At 43.3% G+C, this 16355-nt stretch overlaps 1 protein-coding gene across 7 annotated transcripts in view; it reads left to right on the top strand.

Moving 5' to 3' along the window:
• TLK2 (tousled like kinase 2) overlaps nucleotides 1-16355 on the top strand; it is a 39560-nt gene extending 23205 nt beyond the window's left edge. For all 7 annotated transcript variants that reach the window (XM_082194804.1, XM_082194805.1, XM_082194807.1 and 4 more), the window contains 12 exons: nucleotides 399-535; nucleotides 1302-1454; nucleotides 2942-3008; nucleotides 3842-3939; nucleotides 5568-5649; nucleotides 6215-6306; nucleotides 6878-6967; nucleotides 7835-8004; nucleotides 9371-9509; nucleotides 9963-10074; nucleotides 11190-11297; nucleotides 13113-16355. In XM_082194804.1, the coding sequence (XP_082050930.1) occupies nucleotides 399-535; nucleotides 1302-1454; nucleotides 2942-3008; nucleotides 3842-3939; nucleotides 5568-5649; nucleotides 6215-6306; nucleotides 6878-6967; nucleotides 7835-8004; nucleotides 9371-9509; nucleotides 9963-10074; nucleotides 11190-11297; nucleotides 13113-13286 (1422 nt within the window). In that variant the 3' untranslated portion in view covers nucleotides 13287-16355. The remainder of the gene's footprint in view (nucleotides 1-398; nucleotides 536-1301; nucleotides 1455-2941; nucleotides 3009-3841; nucleotides 3940-5567; nucleotides 5650-6214; nucleotides 6307-6877; nucleotides 6968-7834; nucleotides 8005-9370; nucleotides 9510-9962; nucleotides 10075-11189; nucleotides 11298-13112) is intronic.

The following is a 16355-nucleotide window of genomic DNA, read 5'->3' as shown; positions in this document are numbered from 1 at the left end:
TCGCAAGACGAAATTAATCCGTTCCACGAGTCTCTTCGTCTTGCAGTTTTTTCATCTTGCGAAGCACGGCTATTAGCGGCTTGGCGGCTATTAGCGGCTTAGCGGCTATTAACGGCTTAGCGGCTTTAAGAAAAAGGAAACAAACTTGCAAGAACTCGCAAGACGTTTCGTCTTGCGAAGCAAGCCCATAGGGAAATTCGTCTTGCGGAATGACTCAAAAAACGGAAAACTCTTTCGTCTTGCGCGTTTTTCGTCTTGCGAGGCATTTGTCTTGCAAGGTACCACTTGAGGAGTGTTAAACTTTGCATCATTCATATTTTCGGTCCTCATTGACTGACTAGCAGTGTGGTGAACCCCAGTTGTAGCAGCGTTGATTCATACTATCCTTCTCTCCCTAGTCAAAGCAGGAAAAGATGGCATGTCGAGATAAGAGTATGCAGGATCGGCTGAGACTGGGTCACTTTGCTACGGTGCGGCACGGAGCGTCTTACACTGAGCAGTGGACAGATGGCTACGCTTTCCAGAACCTTATCAAGTAAGTGCCGTAACTGCAACTTCTGCCTTTTCTCATGGCGGCAAAGTGTACAGGCAGTTACTTGACTTGTCCTTTTCACAAATCCATATGTAACTAAGGTGCTTCTACAAAACGTGTACATTTTTTAAAGAACCCTGTTTGCCAGGACTCAGGGCAGGTCACATACTTAACAATAGGGTTGCCATATTTCCAAAATCCGGACAAAGTTGTTAAATTGTTTTTATTGGGGGGAGGGATGTACTTTGCTAAGTAATAGTATTGCTGCACAAAGCCATGAGCTGTAGAACTGCATATACAATAACACGTCTTAAATATATGTTGAGATACACCTGTATTTACCACTGATTAGTAGATGCCCCGGTAAACACTGCCTCATGAAGAAGCATTCTAACACTTAAATATACAGTATTATAAGGGTGAAAACCAGGAGTAGCAGGTGATAGCCTGCAGATTTGGTAGAGTAAGTCAAGGCATGTGCAGGCCTCCATCGCACCTTTATAAAACTTGCCATTGCCCCTTTCCTGATAGAGTGGTATTCATGTGATCACAACAGTTGCATCACTGTCACTTGTCCCAAGTTTTATACATTGCAAAAATTCAGGGTTGTATGTTTTCTGTAACATAGAATATGGTATGTTGTAGCAAATATGACCAGAAACCAACGCTTCTAATATGCTTGCCCAGGAATGCAGAAGATGAGCCACTTCTCTGTGTCATGTATTATATTTTGTTCTCTAATTTGTGTGCATGTCCTGCTTTTGTTTAGGCAACAAGAGAGGATAAATTCCCAAAGGGAAGAGATAGAAAGGCAACGGAAAATGTTAGCAAAGCGGAAGCCACCTGCCATGGGGCAGGCCCCTCCAGCAACCAATGAGCAGAAGCAGCGTAAAAACAAGACAAATGGAGCGGAAAATGAAACGTAAGTGCTGCAGAAAAAAATTCAGGTTGCTTTCTATGAGTCGGATGAAATGCAGAGAATAGCTTATGGCTGAAGTTCTCAGGTTTTCCACAGTAGATCTCCCCAAAACATACAAAATTATTGGAGCCTTTTTTCTGCAGTCCACCTGTTGTTTTACAATAATTAGTAGTTGGTTTGAAAGTGTTGCTGTTAATATTTGGCTTTGCCACAGCCACAAACTTGCTTCTATTCGAAAAGGTACTTCTGTTTGTGCAAGTACACACACCGAATTCCACATCATGCAAAGTAAGTACAGTGGTACCTCTAGTTGCGTTCCGCTCTTGTTAAAGACTTTCAGCTTACGAACGTGGCATGTTCGCCACGTGCACATGCGCAGAAGCGATCTTCGCGCATGTGCAGAAGCGCTTGATTGTGCCGCGCAAATGCCCAGAAGAGGCACTCTAGTTGTGGACTTTTCGGGGTGTGAACGGTGAAACGGATTAAGTCCACAACTGGAGGTACCACTGTACAGTATCGCCCTTTCTCATAAAGTGATGGACGAAAACTGGCGTGACAGATATTGTACTCTGCCTAGTAAAGGCTCAGTTTAATGACACTCAGGACCACGTCCTTACAATCTGCCCGTGTCCCTCTGCTCAGCACCTCTCCTGCAGAGAGAGATGCAAAAGTTCTTTGAAAAACATAGTGATTAGCCTGGAGGAGGAAGTGGAAAAATAAAGTGCTTTTGGCGAGGAGGGAGCACTTCTGAAGTGAAGCAGATGAAGGAGGCTTAGAATAGCAGAGAGTCGGGCAGCTTCTTAGAAGGGCTACATTGTGGGTCTTCCTTAAAAGAGCAACATCTGCTAGGTGGGGGGTGTTTCTCTGTAGATGGGTGAGGGAAATGAAGACGGAGGATCTGTGTGAATGAGAGGAAGGGGGTGGGTGGATAGATAGATAAGATGTCTGGGGTGGTGTTAGCACCCTGTGCTGGCATTTGGCCTCTTACACATTAACCCCAAAGGAATGCATCCCTGGGCAATGGGTGAGAGAGGTTCCTCACCTGTGCCCTAGTAAGTGTGGAGCCTTAGTTGGGGCAGTCCCTTAATGCTTGGAAGGGCAGAGTGATGGATGCCAAGCACAAGAGGAGAGGGGACTTAGTTCAGTGATCGAGCATAAGATTTTAAGTGAAACACACACCATCAATCCTTGACACCTCTGATGTTGTTTTTTAAGATATTCACAGCAGAGCTGGGAAACACACTTCCCTTGATTGCCTTGAGTGCTGGTAGTCATACTAGACAATATTGGGCTGTGTTTGAACCAGTGGCCTGACTGCTGTATTCAGTAGGGATAGGAAACCCCAGTAAAGTGTTACAAAAATGCAAAGGTAAAAACAGGAATGGGTCCCAGGCCTGTCTTTTTTTTTTTTTTTTTTTTGTCACCTGCCTTTATCCCGCTATTGGTTCTTCAGAGTAATCTTTTGGACCACTTATTTTGTGCACGTGCAGGTTAACGTTAGCAGAATATCATGAACAGGAGGAAATCTTCAAACTCCGGCTAGGACATCTTAAAAAGGTAAAATATTGTGTTGCAAAATGACTTCAGAGAGGCAGTGGTTTCAGCTGCCATCTTGTGTTTTGTGTCTGTATGACTCTTCAGCATTAATCCCAAAGCACTCTTAACACCCCTTGAAGTGTCCAAAATACTAGCTCTTATAAACAACATTCTCACTTGTGCACATTGCAGGAGAAGATTGGGAGCGATGGGCAAGGTCTTTTCAGGGGAAGCTTGTTTTCTTTTTACTGATCGTCTCATTTTTCTCTATCAGATGAGCTTGATCAACACACTGTTGGAAAAGCACTGATTTGAACAGGTTGATTCCCACAGCAATGAAATAAGAAATAGAACTGTCCGTTGCATTTGTTCCTTTCCAGTGCCTCAGTTCTTAGCCCAGTAGCTGTGAAATAGACTAGAGCTTTTCCACACTGCTCAGACAATCCTATTCTAGTAGCGCTGTATTCTGTCCACAAAGGACTGATCTCCTGAGTCATTTTGCCCTGATTGTGCTGAGCATGTCACTATCATCTAGTCCAGGCCTGAGGATTGTTTCACAAGAAAAGTATGTTTATTGAGATGGAAGGTGTACTTACTATAACACTGGTTCACATTGAATCATCTCAGCTGGGGGCAACAGGGAGGAACAAGATATAACCCTTAAGTTTAGGAGTTGAAAGCCATAGTAGTCATGTACATTTTCTGAACACCATTAGAATCTGTAAAAATGCTTAACTTTTACCCTGCCTGTAACTGCTTTGTTGTTCAAGACAAACACGTTCCTTTCGTCAGGTATACAGAGTTTAAATTTAACTTTTGGTATAGCTGTTAAAGTGATGTTTTTCTTTGTGTAGGAAGAAGCAGAGATCCAGGCAGAACTGGAGCGGTTAGAGAGGGTTAGAAATCTACATATCAGGGAATTGAAAAGGATACATAATGAAGATAATTCACAGTGAGTATTGGGCATGAGAGAGCTACCCAAAGTGACAAGGCACCAAATAGCTACAATATGTCTTTTTTGCTTAAGTGTGTGTAGCAGACTTGCCACTTAATACCAACAATTAATAATGCAGTGGATTAATACTTTGGTTCATGAACAAGGATTATGTCTCCTCTGTTACTCTTAACCACCCCACACCTGAGATCTTCTTAATAGTACAGTGGTACCTCGGGTTACAGACGCTTCAGGTTACAGACTCCGCTAACCCTGAAATAGTACCCCCGGTTAAGAACTTTGCTTCAGGATGAGAACAGAAATTGCGCAGCTGCGGCACAGCAGCAGCAGAAGGCCCCATTAGCTAAAGTGGTGCTTCAGGTTCAGAACAGTTTCAGGTTAAGAACAGACCTCCAGAACGAATTAAGTTCTTAACCCGAGGTACCACTGTATAACAGACCCAAGGGATCACCTCATCCCTTGTTAATGGTTCGGGATTCTTCAGTACCTAGAAGAACTCTCCCCTCCTGGCTATACTGAGATCCAGGTAGCCTGTATTCCCACAAGATCTACCTCTCCCGATTCGGTCACAGCCCTCCCAGAACACTCCTGTCTGTATACCTTTCCCAGACCCCCAACCCAGTCTCCATATCCAAGCTGCGAGGCTCTGTCCTCTCGCTATGGATAGTCTCAGTGAACCAGTTCTCCTTATCTCACTCCCTAACTCACAGCTCCAGTCAAACCCTATCTCTTAACCTGAACCTTTGCCCTATCATCTTAAATCCAGCCCCATCAAACTCCCTCAAAAACTGCTCCTTTTATTCCCCCCCCCCCCAGTGCTGTTCCTCCCCACTTTGTGGCTAGCTGACTCTGTCGCCGATAGAGAGAGGCTCCAGTACTCTGGTGTCTGTCACAGAGTGATATGTCTAACAAGCAAAGCACTGAAGAAATTTGGATGGTTCTGTATTGTACCCTTAGGGTTGTGTTTGTTTCAGTTTAATGTCCCCACATGATTCTTTAAATAGCTCATGGTAGTCAACAATTTTAAAGACATCATTTCCTTGTCATCTTTAACTTCTAATGCTGTACGGGCCAACTCAGTGCTAGCTGTTTTAGTATTAATACGGTGTCATAAATGTTTACAGGGGAACATCAGCAAACAAAAAAGGAGCTTGCATTCTAGATTGTGCTTGACCTATCATTAACAAATGCAGTATCTGTTTGAGATTTGGAGTAAGCTCCTCTAGCCCCTTTACATTTTCACCTGCTGCTTGTGGCTGGCTGACCATAGGTAGATCTCTCTGGAGATGTAACGCATATCCTGCCACACTGTCTAGTGCAGTGTTTGATATGATCAAAATACAGGCCTCTGTATTCCCTGCTCTTGTAGGTGCCCTACTGCCATAATATCAGAGCTCCTGATCACTCACCAGTTGTGTGATGGCTGTAGTTCCTCCAAGCAGCATGTAAATCTAAAAGGTGCATAGCTCTACAATTTGTTGGGTTACAGATTGTGTGAGAACTAGTATACCTGGCTCAATACCGAGAGAAACTCCCTTTTGCCCAGGATAATCACTATTCTGAGTTATTCAGCTGAAGATATTACAGGTGCTGCATGAATAAATAAAATAATTTCTCCTCTCCAGATTTAAAGACCACCCAACACTAAATGACAGGTACTTGTTGCTACATCTCCTGGGCAGAGGCGGATTTAGTGAAGTATATAAGGTAAGTTAGATCTCCTTTGGCTGATTGGTTGTCCTAATTTGACTCCTTGATAAAATGACTCTGAAGCCAGTGTCTTAATTATCTGGCATCTCAAGAAATAAAGGTGGGACAGAGCTCTGCCCGAGATCCTCACCATTCAGCATGAATTGATAAAGGGCATGTTCATGTGCTTATCACAACTGGGTGTTTTTAAATTTGAATCATATTCATCTCACTTTGGAGGTGCCAGGTTTATAAATGCATTCGTATGAACTTGCAAACACTCATGTATGTTCATATATATGCATTCATATTGGAGCAATTGCATTATAAGCAAGCATACTAAGGGAAATTCACATCCTTAATGACAAAAATAATAGGGAACAGCATTATGCATGAAGCAATTTGCCTACTAAAATACTATGTGGGGGTGTCTCAAAGAAAACGTTCAACATCCACACAAAATCGTTTAAAATTAATTTGGAATTGCTGACTTTTTCCCTCAGTGGAAGGAAGTGAAATTTGTTTAGGGTCGGGGTGTCAGCTCTGATAGTATTCTGAATCGGCTCTCTCCTTCATCTTCCAGGCATTTGATTTAACGGAACAGAGATATGTAGCAGTAAAAATCCATCAGTTAAATAAAAACTGGAGGGATGAGAAGAAAGAGAACTACCACAAGTAAGTAACTCTGGATGTTGAACTGCGGGGGGGGGGGGTTTAAAAAAGGCATAACTTCTAAAATGAAAATGTGGTTAGTAAAAGAGGTTCATTGCTTCTGTCTGAAAAACAGCTGGTGGTTCTACTCTTTTGAACCAAAAAAATGCCTTAATTTTTGCCCGTGTTAACACAATAAATGGTTGAAGGAGCAAGACTTGAAGGGAGCTGAAATTGCTTTGGAAAAGGAGAGGGATAAGAGCAGAATGTTTAGGGACTCTGCAGAGAAAAAGACCCTTGAAAAAGAACAGGTTACACTTCAGCATCTCTGTAGGTTCCTCATTGTCCTGGAATCACAACCCTGGTCCAGAGCAGTGAAGTTATATTTTCTTGCCTGAGCTACTGCTAGAAATATAGTGAAATGCAACTGTGCAATAGCATTGGGTTTTGGTGGTCAAAATGTCCATTGCTAGTGATTTTACAAAAATGTTTGATTTTTTTTTAAAAAAGTTTTGTCATTGTAAACTGCCCCAAGGTTTAGGTAGATAGTTGAGAATAAGAAAATTAAATAAGGACGCTTTCCTTGTTGTTACAGGCATGCGTGTAGAGAATACAGAATCCATAAAGAGCTGGATCATCCTCGTATAGTTAAGCTGTATGACTATTTCTCGCTGGACACTGACTCGTAAGTGCTGCTCTTTTTGCAATTCTGCGGTAAAACTGGCTACTTGAATGACTGTGCTTGGGAATCTTGGGTCTCCTTATTGCTCAGAGCTCAACGTGAAAGTGGGACGTGTGTCATGTAAGACATTCTGTGTCAAGGGTTTAGAATACAAAGGGGTCTATAAAAGAGATGAGTTGTGTTGTTCAGGGTACCCCTCACTCCCCAGTATGTATTCCCTTTCAGTGTGGGACGAATTCCTACACAGCAAGGAATTGAACGGGGCAGAGGGCATCCTGTAGCCTTGCCGCCCTGTTAACTGCCACGACTGAATGTGTGTGTGGAGGGAAACAAAGCTGTAACAGGTTTTGTAACTATTACAAAAATTACAAAAACTCTCCCACATTCAAACCACCAGACCCATTAGGAATAACAAATGACACTCTTTCAGTCAAAATAAAGTTAACAATAATGCTGTAATTGCAGATTGGTTTGTGATTTTATTGTGTTAATTTACTTTGCTGTCTAAATTATAAATGCTGCTTTTAATGGATTCAGTTTTGTGATGCCTTGAGGCCTTGGACAGAAGGCCAGGATGTAAATTGGTAATTGAAAAGTTCCTGTTTATCCATAGAACAAGATCTTAAATCTCTGATAAAACCTTTGACCCAATTAAACAAATTGAAGTAAGTTAAGAGTATTTTTTCCCAGGATAACTGACTGGTGTAACCCTATCACAGTGAGACGAAAGTGGTGTTTTGTTACAAGCCAGCCCCTAGTTGCAACTACAAAATTCCTGCAGATAGAAAGGGAGGAGACTTTGCAGCACTGTTATAATATCATGATATATGATATAATATCATAATATATGTTTGACGTCACTTCTTTCAGGTTTTGTACAGTGTTAGAATACTGTGAGGGGAACGATCTGGACTTCTACCTGAAACAGCACAAATTAATGACTGAAAAGGAAGCCCGGTCTATTATCATGCAGATTGTGAACGCATTAAAATATTTAAATGAAATCAAGCCACCCATTATTCACTATGATCTCAAGCCAGGTATGTTGATAGTGGGTCTGGAACACAGCACGAGAAAGTGGGGCAGGGCACTCTGTATTCTGCAGATTTCTGTTGTGAGAATTGCCCTGTTCATTGGTTGTGTAATAAGCAAGCTTCCAGTGCCCATAATTGCATGATCTTATCATGTATATGTAACAGGGTAAGGAATGTGAAGCAGAGCACAGGAATAAATGAACAGCTCTCTCGATGGAAGGATGTAGAAAGTGGATGTGTGCTTTTTATTTGTTCATAAATGTTCTAAATTAGGGGTGTGAGCAGTGTGGTACCCAAGTTTGCTGATTATGCCAAATAGTTCTGTGTAGTTGAAACAAAAAGGGGTTGTGAGAACTTCCAAAAGGATATCTCTGAAATGGGTGAATGGGCACTGAAATGGCAAATGCAATTCAGTGTAAGCAATGTAAGACATTCGTATTGGGGTAAAAAATTCTAACTTCACGTATAAACTCATGGGGTCTGAACTGGTGGCGACTGACCAGGAATTGGGCGAGTAGCTCAGCAAATGTGTTGACTTGTATGTGACAACTGAGAACGGTGAATTCCGTGCTTGGAATCATTAGGAAAGGGATTGAAAACAAAGCTGTCGGTATCTTAATATCGGTATACAAATCTACACTGCAGTAGCCCTTGGAATATTGTGTACAGTTCTGGCACTTCACCTGAGAATGAATATTACAGAGCTGGGGAAGGTTCAGAAAAAGACAACCAAAGTGTTTATGGGGTTGGAGCAACTCCTGTGAGGAAAAGTTACAGCAATGGGAAGCTTTTCAGTATAGAAAAAAGGCAGGGGTGGAAATGACATGATAGCAGTGCTTGCATAGTGTAAAGAAAGTGGATAGGAAGAAGTTACATTCTGCCTCCACTGTTGGGAGAATTCTGTTGCCCTTGGGAGCTGCTTGGGGTCTTCCCCTAGGCATCTGGTTGGCCACTGCGAAAACAAGAGTGCTGGACCAGATGGACCTTTGGCCTGATCCAACAGGGGTTCTTCCTAAGTTTTTGTGTTCATGTCAGAGCCTTCAACTGCAAAGAGCAATTTTGATTCCTGTGCTCTGCTTGTGTCATGTTGCATTATGGGTAAATGTTTTAAACAGGGGGTGGGAGAAGGCCGATGGATGGGAGATGGTTGCCTTAGGCTTAACAGAGGAACCCTAACCACTCTGTTACTGTTTAGGAGAGTGGGGTTCTGATAAGGTCGCTTTTTGGAGGTGGTCTGTCATCCTGGCTGAAAATAAATAAGTGTATTTGACCTCCTTCTGCATTCTCATTTGGAACAGGCTGCTGCTTCAGCAGCAGCAAAATGTAATGGGCATATTCACCTAGAAAATTGGTTTGCTTTTTTATTCTCCAGGTAACATCCTCTTGGTAAATGGTACTGCATGCGGCGAGATTAAGATCACTGACTTTGGCCTCTCAAAGATCATGGATGATGACAGTTATAATTCAGTCGATGGCATGGAGCTGACATCGCAAGGGGCTGGCACTTACTGGTGGGTGCCCTGGTCTGTTTCTTGCACTGAACTACCCATGATATTGTAGAATGTGAAGAACAGGTTATTCAGCTGAGTGGGCCAAGTCATTTTCTTTTTTTTTACAAGGGAAAAAGCTGCTGGAAGAGCCCCTGCACCTATGGTGGAGCCCACCTTGAAAAACTGTGTTAAGGTGGACAGCTCTTCCAAGTGCTTGCGTCTCACACCACCAAGAAATATAATCCGTACATCCTTACAACGCTAATAATTATAATAAAAACAACAATCTGACTGGCTTGTCCCAGTCACTGTGGGTGGCAATAAGATTCCAACCTTGTAAATGACTGCCGTACTTGGCAATATGGAGTTCACTCCTTTGGTAACTTCTACTCAGAGGCATGGAAGGTTGATAGTGAGGAAAGATATGGATTTGAATATGGCTAGTCTGCAGCTGTTAATTTCTCTGCCCCCTAGGTATTTACCACCTGAGTGTTTTGTGGTTGGGAAAGAGCCTCCAAAGATTTCAAATAAAGTTGACGTCTGGTCAGTGGGAGTAATATTCTACCAGTGCCTCTACGGCAGAAAGGTAAGCAAAATAATTTGACTGCTGCTGAATTTACCGAACTATTGAATCATAACTGCAAACTGAGTTTTTTGTTGAATTCTGTGGTGTCCTCGGCACAGAGTTCAGGTTCCCGAGACTCACTTAAGCTTTCTGGTTTAATTTTTTTAAGCACATTTGTTGTTGTCATGACTTGAAGGAATTTTTCAGCGTGTGCAAGGAAACTTCAGTAGAAGCTCCAGTGCTCAGGAAACAGAGCTTTTATAACTTCAATTAATATTATACTATCAAACAACAAAAAGCACATGAATTATAAACATCATTTTAGTCTATCAAATTCCTGGGGAAAATATGTATTTACCTGGAGCCATAAAAATATCAGGCAGAGCTCACTGAGAAGCACATTCCACAAATGAGGAGCACAACTGAAAATGCCCTCCTTTGTCACCAACCTTCAACCTGGAGATGGGCCAATATTGCCTTGTTCTCCTCCAGTCATTTTACCTTAGCACTGCACCTGCTAAATGCAGCATTGATTTAATTAATATTCTAGGTTCTGCCAACTGATTTGGGATGGGGTGGTTTGGGAAGTGAGAGATCCGATGCTTATAGGAAAAGGAAAGGGAAGCAAACTGGTAAGGGGCAATGACTGGGATGCATGTTGAGTGATCGGAAACTCTATGGGCTGAATAAATCTTACTTCCTGACTGAGAACATGTTCAGACTGGAATTTTGCTACCTTTTAAGCAAAAATCCATTACAGTGGTACCTCAGGTTACGTACTTAATTCGTTCCAGAGGTCCGTTCTTAGCCTGAAACTTTTCTTAACCTGAAGCACTACTTTAGCTAATGGGGCCTCCTGCTGCAGCCGTGCCGCCAGTGCCCGATTTCTGTTCTTATCCTGAAGCAAATTTCTTAACCTGAAGCACTATTTCTGGCTTAGTGGAGTGTGTAACCTAAAGGTACCACTGTACACATTTTCAGATTTTTGTACACCGCAAAGTAACCTAATGGGCTTTAAAAAAAATAAAAAATTGGCTACATTTCTGTGAAACCTACTGGATCCCTCTTGTTGAAATGTAAATAATGACCGTGTTCTAATATATGCATGTTGCACTCTCTCCCTCTCCCCTCCCCAGCCTTTTGGCCACAACCAGTCTCAACAAGATATTCTGCAGGAGAACACGATTCTGAAAGCAACAGAGGTGCAATTTCCTCCAAAGCCAGTGGTAACGCCAGAAGCAAAGGTAAGAGAGTGTTTCTATTTGGTATCGGCAAAGAAGCTTGGGGAAATGTAGTGACGATCTGTACTTGACAGACACATTTTTAGCTTTCATTTGAATGGCAGCATTCAGTAATGGGTACTCTTCCTATCCACTTGCAGAAATGCTTCATATTACTACCAGGAGAGGAAGGCTCCCTGTTTCTCCTGTTTCCACTGAGATTGCAGGGATGTCCACAGCTTGTGCTGAGGAAATCGTAGAGCTATTTTCAACAGATCTTTACTCCCCATCCCCCTTCCTGTTCATGACCAGGATGATGATAAAATCATACCTTGGATCCCAAATGCCTTGTCAGTCGAATGTTTTGGCTCCCAAACACCGCAAAACCAGAAGTGAGTGTTCCAGTTTGCAAACGTTCTTTGGAACCCGAACGTCTGACAGAGCTTCCGATTGGCTGCAGGAGCTTCCTGCAGCCAATTCGAAGCCACGCTTTGGTTTCTGAACGTTTTGGAAGTCGAACGGACTTATGAAACAGATTCTGTTCAACTTCTGAGGTACCACTGTATATATTTTCAAAGCTCTAAAAAACAAAGGCGGCCTAGTCTAATGCTTTCCACCCACCCATCAGTTGTGATTTGGAACATATCATTGCCCTGAAACTTGTTGGCCATTGATCTTCAGCAGAGCCAAAAACTCATTGCAGCTGGTGACTTATCTTCTGCCTCTATCAAAGCTTCCTTTTAGAAAGGATATGTCTGACAGCAGGTTACGTAGTGGAGAAAATGGAGTCCAGCTCTGCCAGGACACCACTGCGTCCTCTGTCTGTATTAGAGCAGAACCTTGGACTTTATGTGAAGTTCACTTCCGCTCTGAACCTGACATCCAGACCCACCTTGACAATGACTTGTGTGGTCAGTTAGGACAGATCTTTCCCTTTACTAGATGAATTAGACCCTTAGATGGTTGACCCGTGTTCCTGTAACCCTTTTCTTCTGTATAACCGCTGTTTTAGTTAGGGTTCGGTTTCCTTCAGCTGTAGTATTTACACACTGAGTGGTCAACTCCCCCAGTGGTAGTTCTGCCTCCGCTGGTGGATAGGAGTTAACACCCATCACTGGATTTCCTCCTCCATCCAAACAGAAGGAATTGTTCTGGTAAGGTCTGTAGGTTTCTGGTCAATCAGTCATCTCCGCAAGGTTCACCCGCTCAGTCCCACTCTAAACCATCTGTCTACAATGTAGCAAGCAGCACCATTCAGAAGCTAAGATTGAAAACTCTTCAGATCTGCTGAAGAGAGAAAAAGGCAATCATGGCTCCTCTCTTCACTTTCACTCCATGGTTCTGTTGTCAACTCACCCAGTTGCCTGATGGGTAAAATTGGAGACCAGCTTAACTGCAGCAGGCTGAGGGAGGGAGCAGAAAGAAAGGGTGGGAGAAGTCCCTGCTACTGCTTTTTATGCCATTCCATCAGACTTGAAGAGCGGTGCCTGGTAAAAGCTTAGCCTGGCAAGATCCTTCCTTGACCATCTAGACCAGCGGTTCTCAATCTGTGGGTCCCCAGATGTTGTTGGACTACAACTCCCATCATCCCTGAGCTCTGGCCTTGCTAGCTAGGGGTGATGGGAGTTGTAGTTCAACAACATCTGGGGATCCACAGGTTGAGAAAGGCTGATCTAGACAATTGCAGGATGCCCAGGAGGGTGTGTTTTACTCACAATTTATTTATCTAATCATTTTTTTAAAATTTTAAGTAAAACCAGCCTGCTTCTGCTTTTTGGAAAAGAGCTACCAGTACCAACTTCTCATGCCCATTTTCTCTTCTTTCTGTTTGTCTTCCAGGCATTTATCAGGCGCTGCCTGGCCTACCGGAAGGAAGATCGAATAGATGTTCAGCAGTTAGCATGTGACCCCTACTTGCTCCCTCACATCCGCAAATCTGTATCAACAAGCAGCCCGGCTGCGGCTGCCATTGCCTCAACCTCTGGATCCTCTAATAACAGCTCTTCAAACTGAGCAGGAACAATAGGCCAAAAAGATACATATAACCGGAACTGCAGAAAGAAAACCGAGAGAGAGTCAGAGACGTTTTGAGAAGCAGCCTTCGGGATTGGCAAGGAATCCACAAAACGGCCTCCAGAAACCGGTATCGGGTGCTTTGTTTTCCTCTTGCGCTCTTGTCCCATCCGTAGAGCAAGGCACCATTGATTCTCGGCAAGGTTCTATGGCGACTTAAGTCCAACTTAAGTGGCCAAGGAAGAGGAGATTGATTGGTCTCGTGCTGAGCAACGGCAAAGGCACTAACCGCTCTGGGCAGCAGAGAGAAAAGATGGCTCCATGTACTGTGAACTTCCAAACACCACGGACCCCGGGTGCGGTTCCAAAATGCAGGGTGCACACACACACACACACACACTGTGTGGAGAATTGCGGACTTGGCAGCAGGGTAAAGAGGACTTGGTCCACTGTCGATATTTAAAAATATGTTCCTCTTTTTTAAAAAAACACAAGACAAAAAGCAAAATAAAGTTTAGGCTGCATCTCATTTGGGGGGAAGGGGGGAAAAACCCCCACGGAGCTCAATGCTGTGAGGTTCCACTGAGGGATCGGCATTGGACTCTTGAGCCCTTTGCAAGGGAGCCAAGTATCCTGCCTGTTGATAGCACCAGCATTAGCATGTCAGCCCAAATAATTTCAGTTTTAAAATAACGACTTTTATTGGGGGGGTTTTGGTTGTAAGGTGAAAGAACTAGCAGGTCAATGTGGCAGCCCCCTCTCCCTTTTCTTTAGGTTGGCCTCATATTCTGTGAAGGAGGAGTACAATGTAATGCAGAGGGTGCGTTACAGCTAAGAACATAGGTTTCTGTCCTCGCTCCAGCCCCCCAGGAAACTGCTTTTTGGCAGGTACTTGACGGTTATCCCTCTTCAGAATAAAACTAAGTGTTTCTAATTTTTTATTTCCCCCCAATGTTTTCCTCGTGTGGTGTTCGGATCCATTCACTAATGTCTCTTTTGGGTGATGGCATTCTCTTTTAACACACACAAGGATGACAGAACTCTAGACAGATTACCTCCCTTCCCCTTTTTCTCCCTCCCTTTATTTTCATTTTTTTTAATCTTTCTGTACTGTCTCAGAAGCATCAGCTACATTAACACCCCAAAAGGACACTTATCCTGAAGAACAGCTAGATTTTTTTTTAAATCTTAAACTTTGTGTTTCCGTTTCTTTATCAGAGTTTTGAGTTTGCTTTTTTTTTTCCTTTTTTACATTACTGCTCTTGGTCCTTGACTCTCTTTTTTTTCACCTTTTAAGAAAGACATGTAAACCAAAGAAGAATCCAGTTGCTTGAATCTTGTGGCAGAATGCTACTCCTGCACGTGGCCAAAACGTTGTTTGCTGAAAACCTTGAAAGCCGTACTGTATGGTCAGGACTTCGATTCTGGCCAGGATTTCGATTCTGCACCCACAAGTGATGATTCTCAACCCTCCCTCCTCAGCTTCCTGCAGATTGGGGTGCAAGTAGAAGTAGCAGGGGCGAGGCGAGGGGGACCAAGCCATATCGAGATTTAGGGGACTTGCGGAAGAGCTGAGCTGGGAAGTGGAGGCTGTATGCGTGTGTGTGTTGGTCTGTTTGTTCATCTCTAGCTACTCCTGCAGATCAGGTGGAAAGGACCTGGGTAGGCGAGTGTAGAGCTGGGTGTGGCTGTCTTGTGTGTGCCTCACCCTCCCATTTATTCCAACGGCTTAATCACCAGAATAGATGAGGTACCATTTGATCAGGAGGCGAGCCTGTGCCTGTTTAAATGGCGTTAAATGAAGTTGTGCAGGGAAGTGAGGAACTGTGATGTCTCATCATTACAAATGAAGGCCCTGCAAAAAGGCTCTTGAGATAATGCTTTTTTAAATAAAGAAAGAAATCTCACCCCAAACAGGTGCCACGAGTCCACCTTCGGGGACAGAAGGGTTTTCCTCACTTGTTCCTGAGAACTGAGGGTGTAGCTTTCTTTAGTTCCTCTGGTGGAACAACTGGTATTTGGACTTCTTCTACTGGGCAGAAAGTAAGAGAACTCTAGGGCCAGGGGGAAAGGCGAGCATACCATTAGGCTATTGATAAGGCTTCTGGTAAAGTTTACACACAGACACACACAAACACCCCACCCCACAATTTGCCTCTGAGCATGGGAATAAAACACACAGCCAACTTTTTTGTCTTTTCTTCCCCACCCCAACCTCCTTTTCTTGTCCTAGGAGAAAACCAGGTCTTATATTCCATTTAGGGTTTTTCTAGTCCATGGTTACTCGTCATTTTTTTCACCAAAACACAGCTTGGGGCTATGTGTGAGCTGGCAAAATGCAGGCGCTGGTGTCTTGGCTGCCACAGCAAAGTACAGCTGCTGTCTGCTTGCGGAGCCCTTGTCTCAGCCTGTTTGGGGTTGAGCTTGTGTTATATTTCTGCAGCTAAATTCAAGACTTGAAGCATGCTGTCCTGGAAAGCGCTTGGTCCTAGCATTTTATCCCCCCGATTGCCGTTCTTGGAACTTAGCCCAAAGCAAGCTTTCACTTCAGGCAGGTTAAAACTTGGATTTACCAGCTTGTGGTGGAGCTAATTATTGATCACTCGTGGAGAGAACCCTATCCCATGTGAGACTTAAAAAGAAGTTTTAAAATTTTGTTTTCTCAAAGCCCAACCTGCCTTTGAGCCATAAATTGTATTTCTTTCCCTCTCTCCACCCACCCGCCCTCATTTACATAGTGACTGTCAGCTGTTTCAGTCACTATTGGTTGTGCCTGGGTAGGAGCCACCATCTTTTCATGGTGTTCATCACAGAAGCAGGATAGATCTCTCTGGATGAAAAATGCAGACTGTGACTTTCCCTTTTCTTTTCTCCCCCCCCCCCTTTTTTAAGCTGTTGCTGAAATGGGTTTTATTTCAGGTATCAAAACCTTTTTATTGCCACACTGTTCATTTTACTGAAAGGAAAGAGGAAATGTGTATGGATTTGTAACTTGAAACTAGGCCAGACTGTTTTGGCTTTGCCCAGCAGACAAAAATACGGATATTAAACAAGTTTTAAGAAACTGAA

The sequence above is a fragment of the Podarcis vaucheri genome, assembly GCF_965113315.1.
Source record: "Podarcis vaucheri genome assembly, chromosome: 13".
Taxonomy (NCBI): Eukaryota; Metazoa; Chordata; class Lepidosauria; order Squamata; family Lacertidae; genus Podarcis; species Podarcis vaucheri.
Note: the sequence above shows the minus strand (reverse complement) of the source record. Positions and strands in the feature narration are given on the sequence as shown.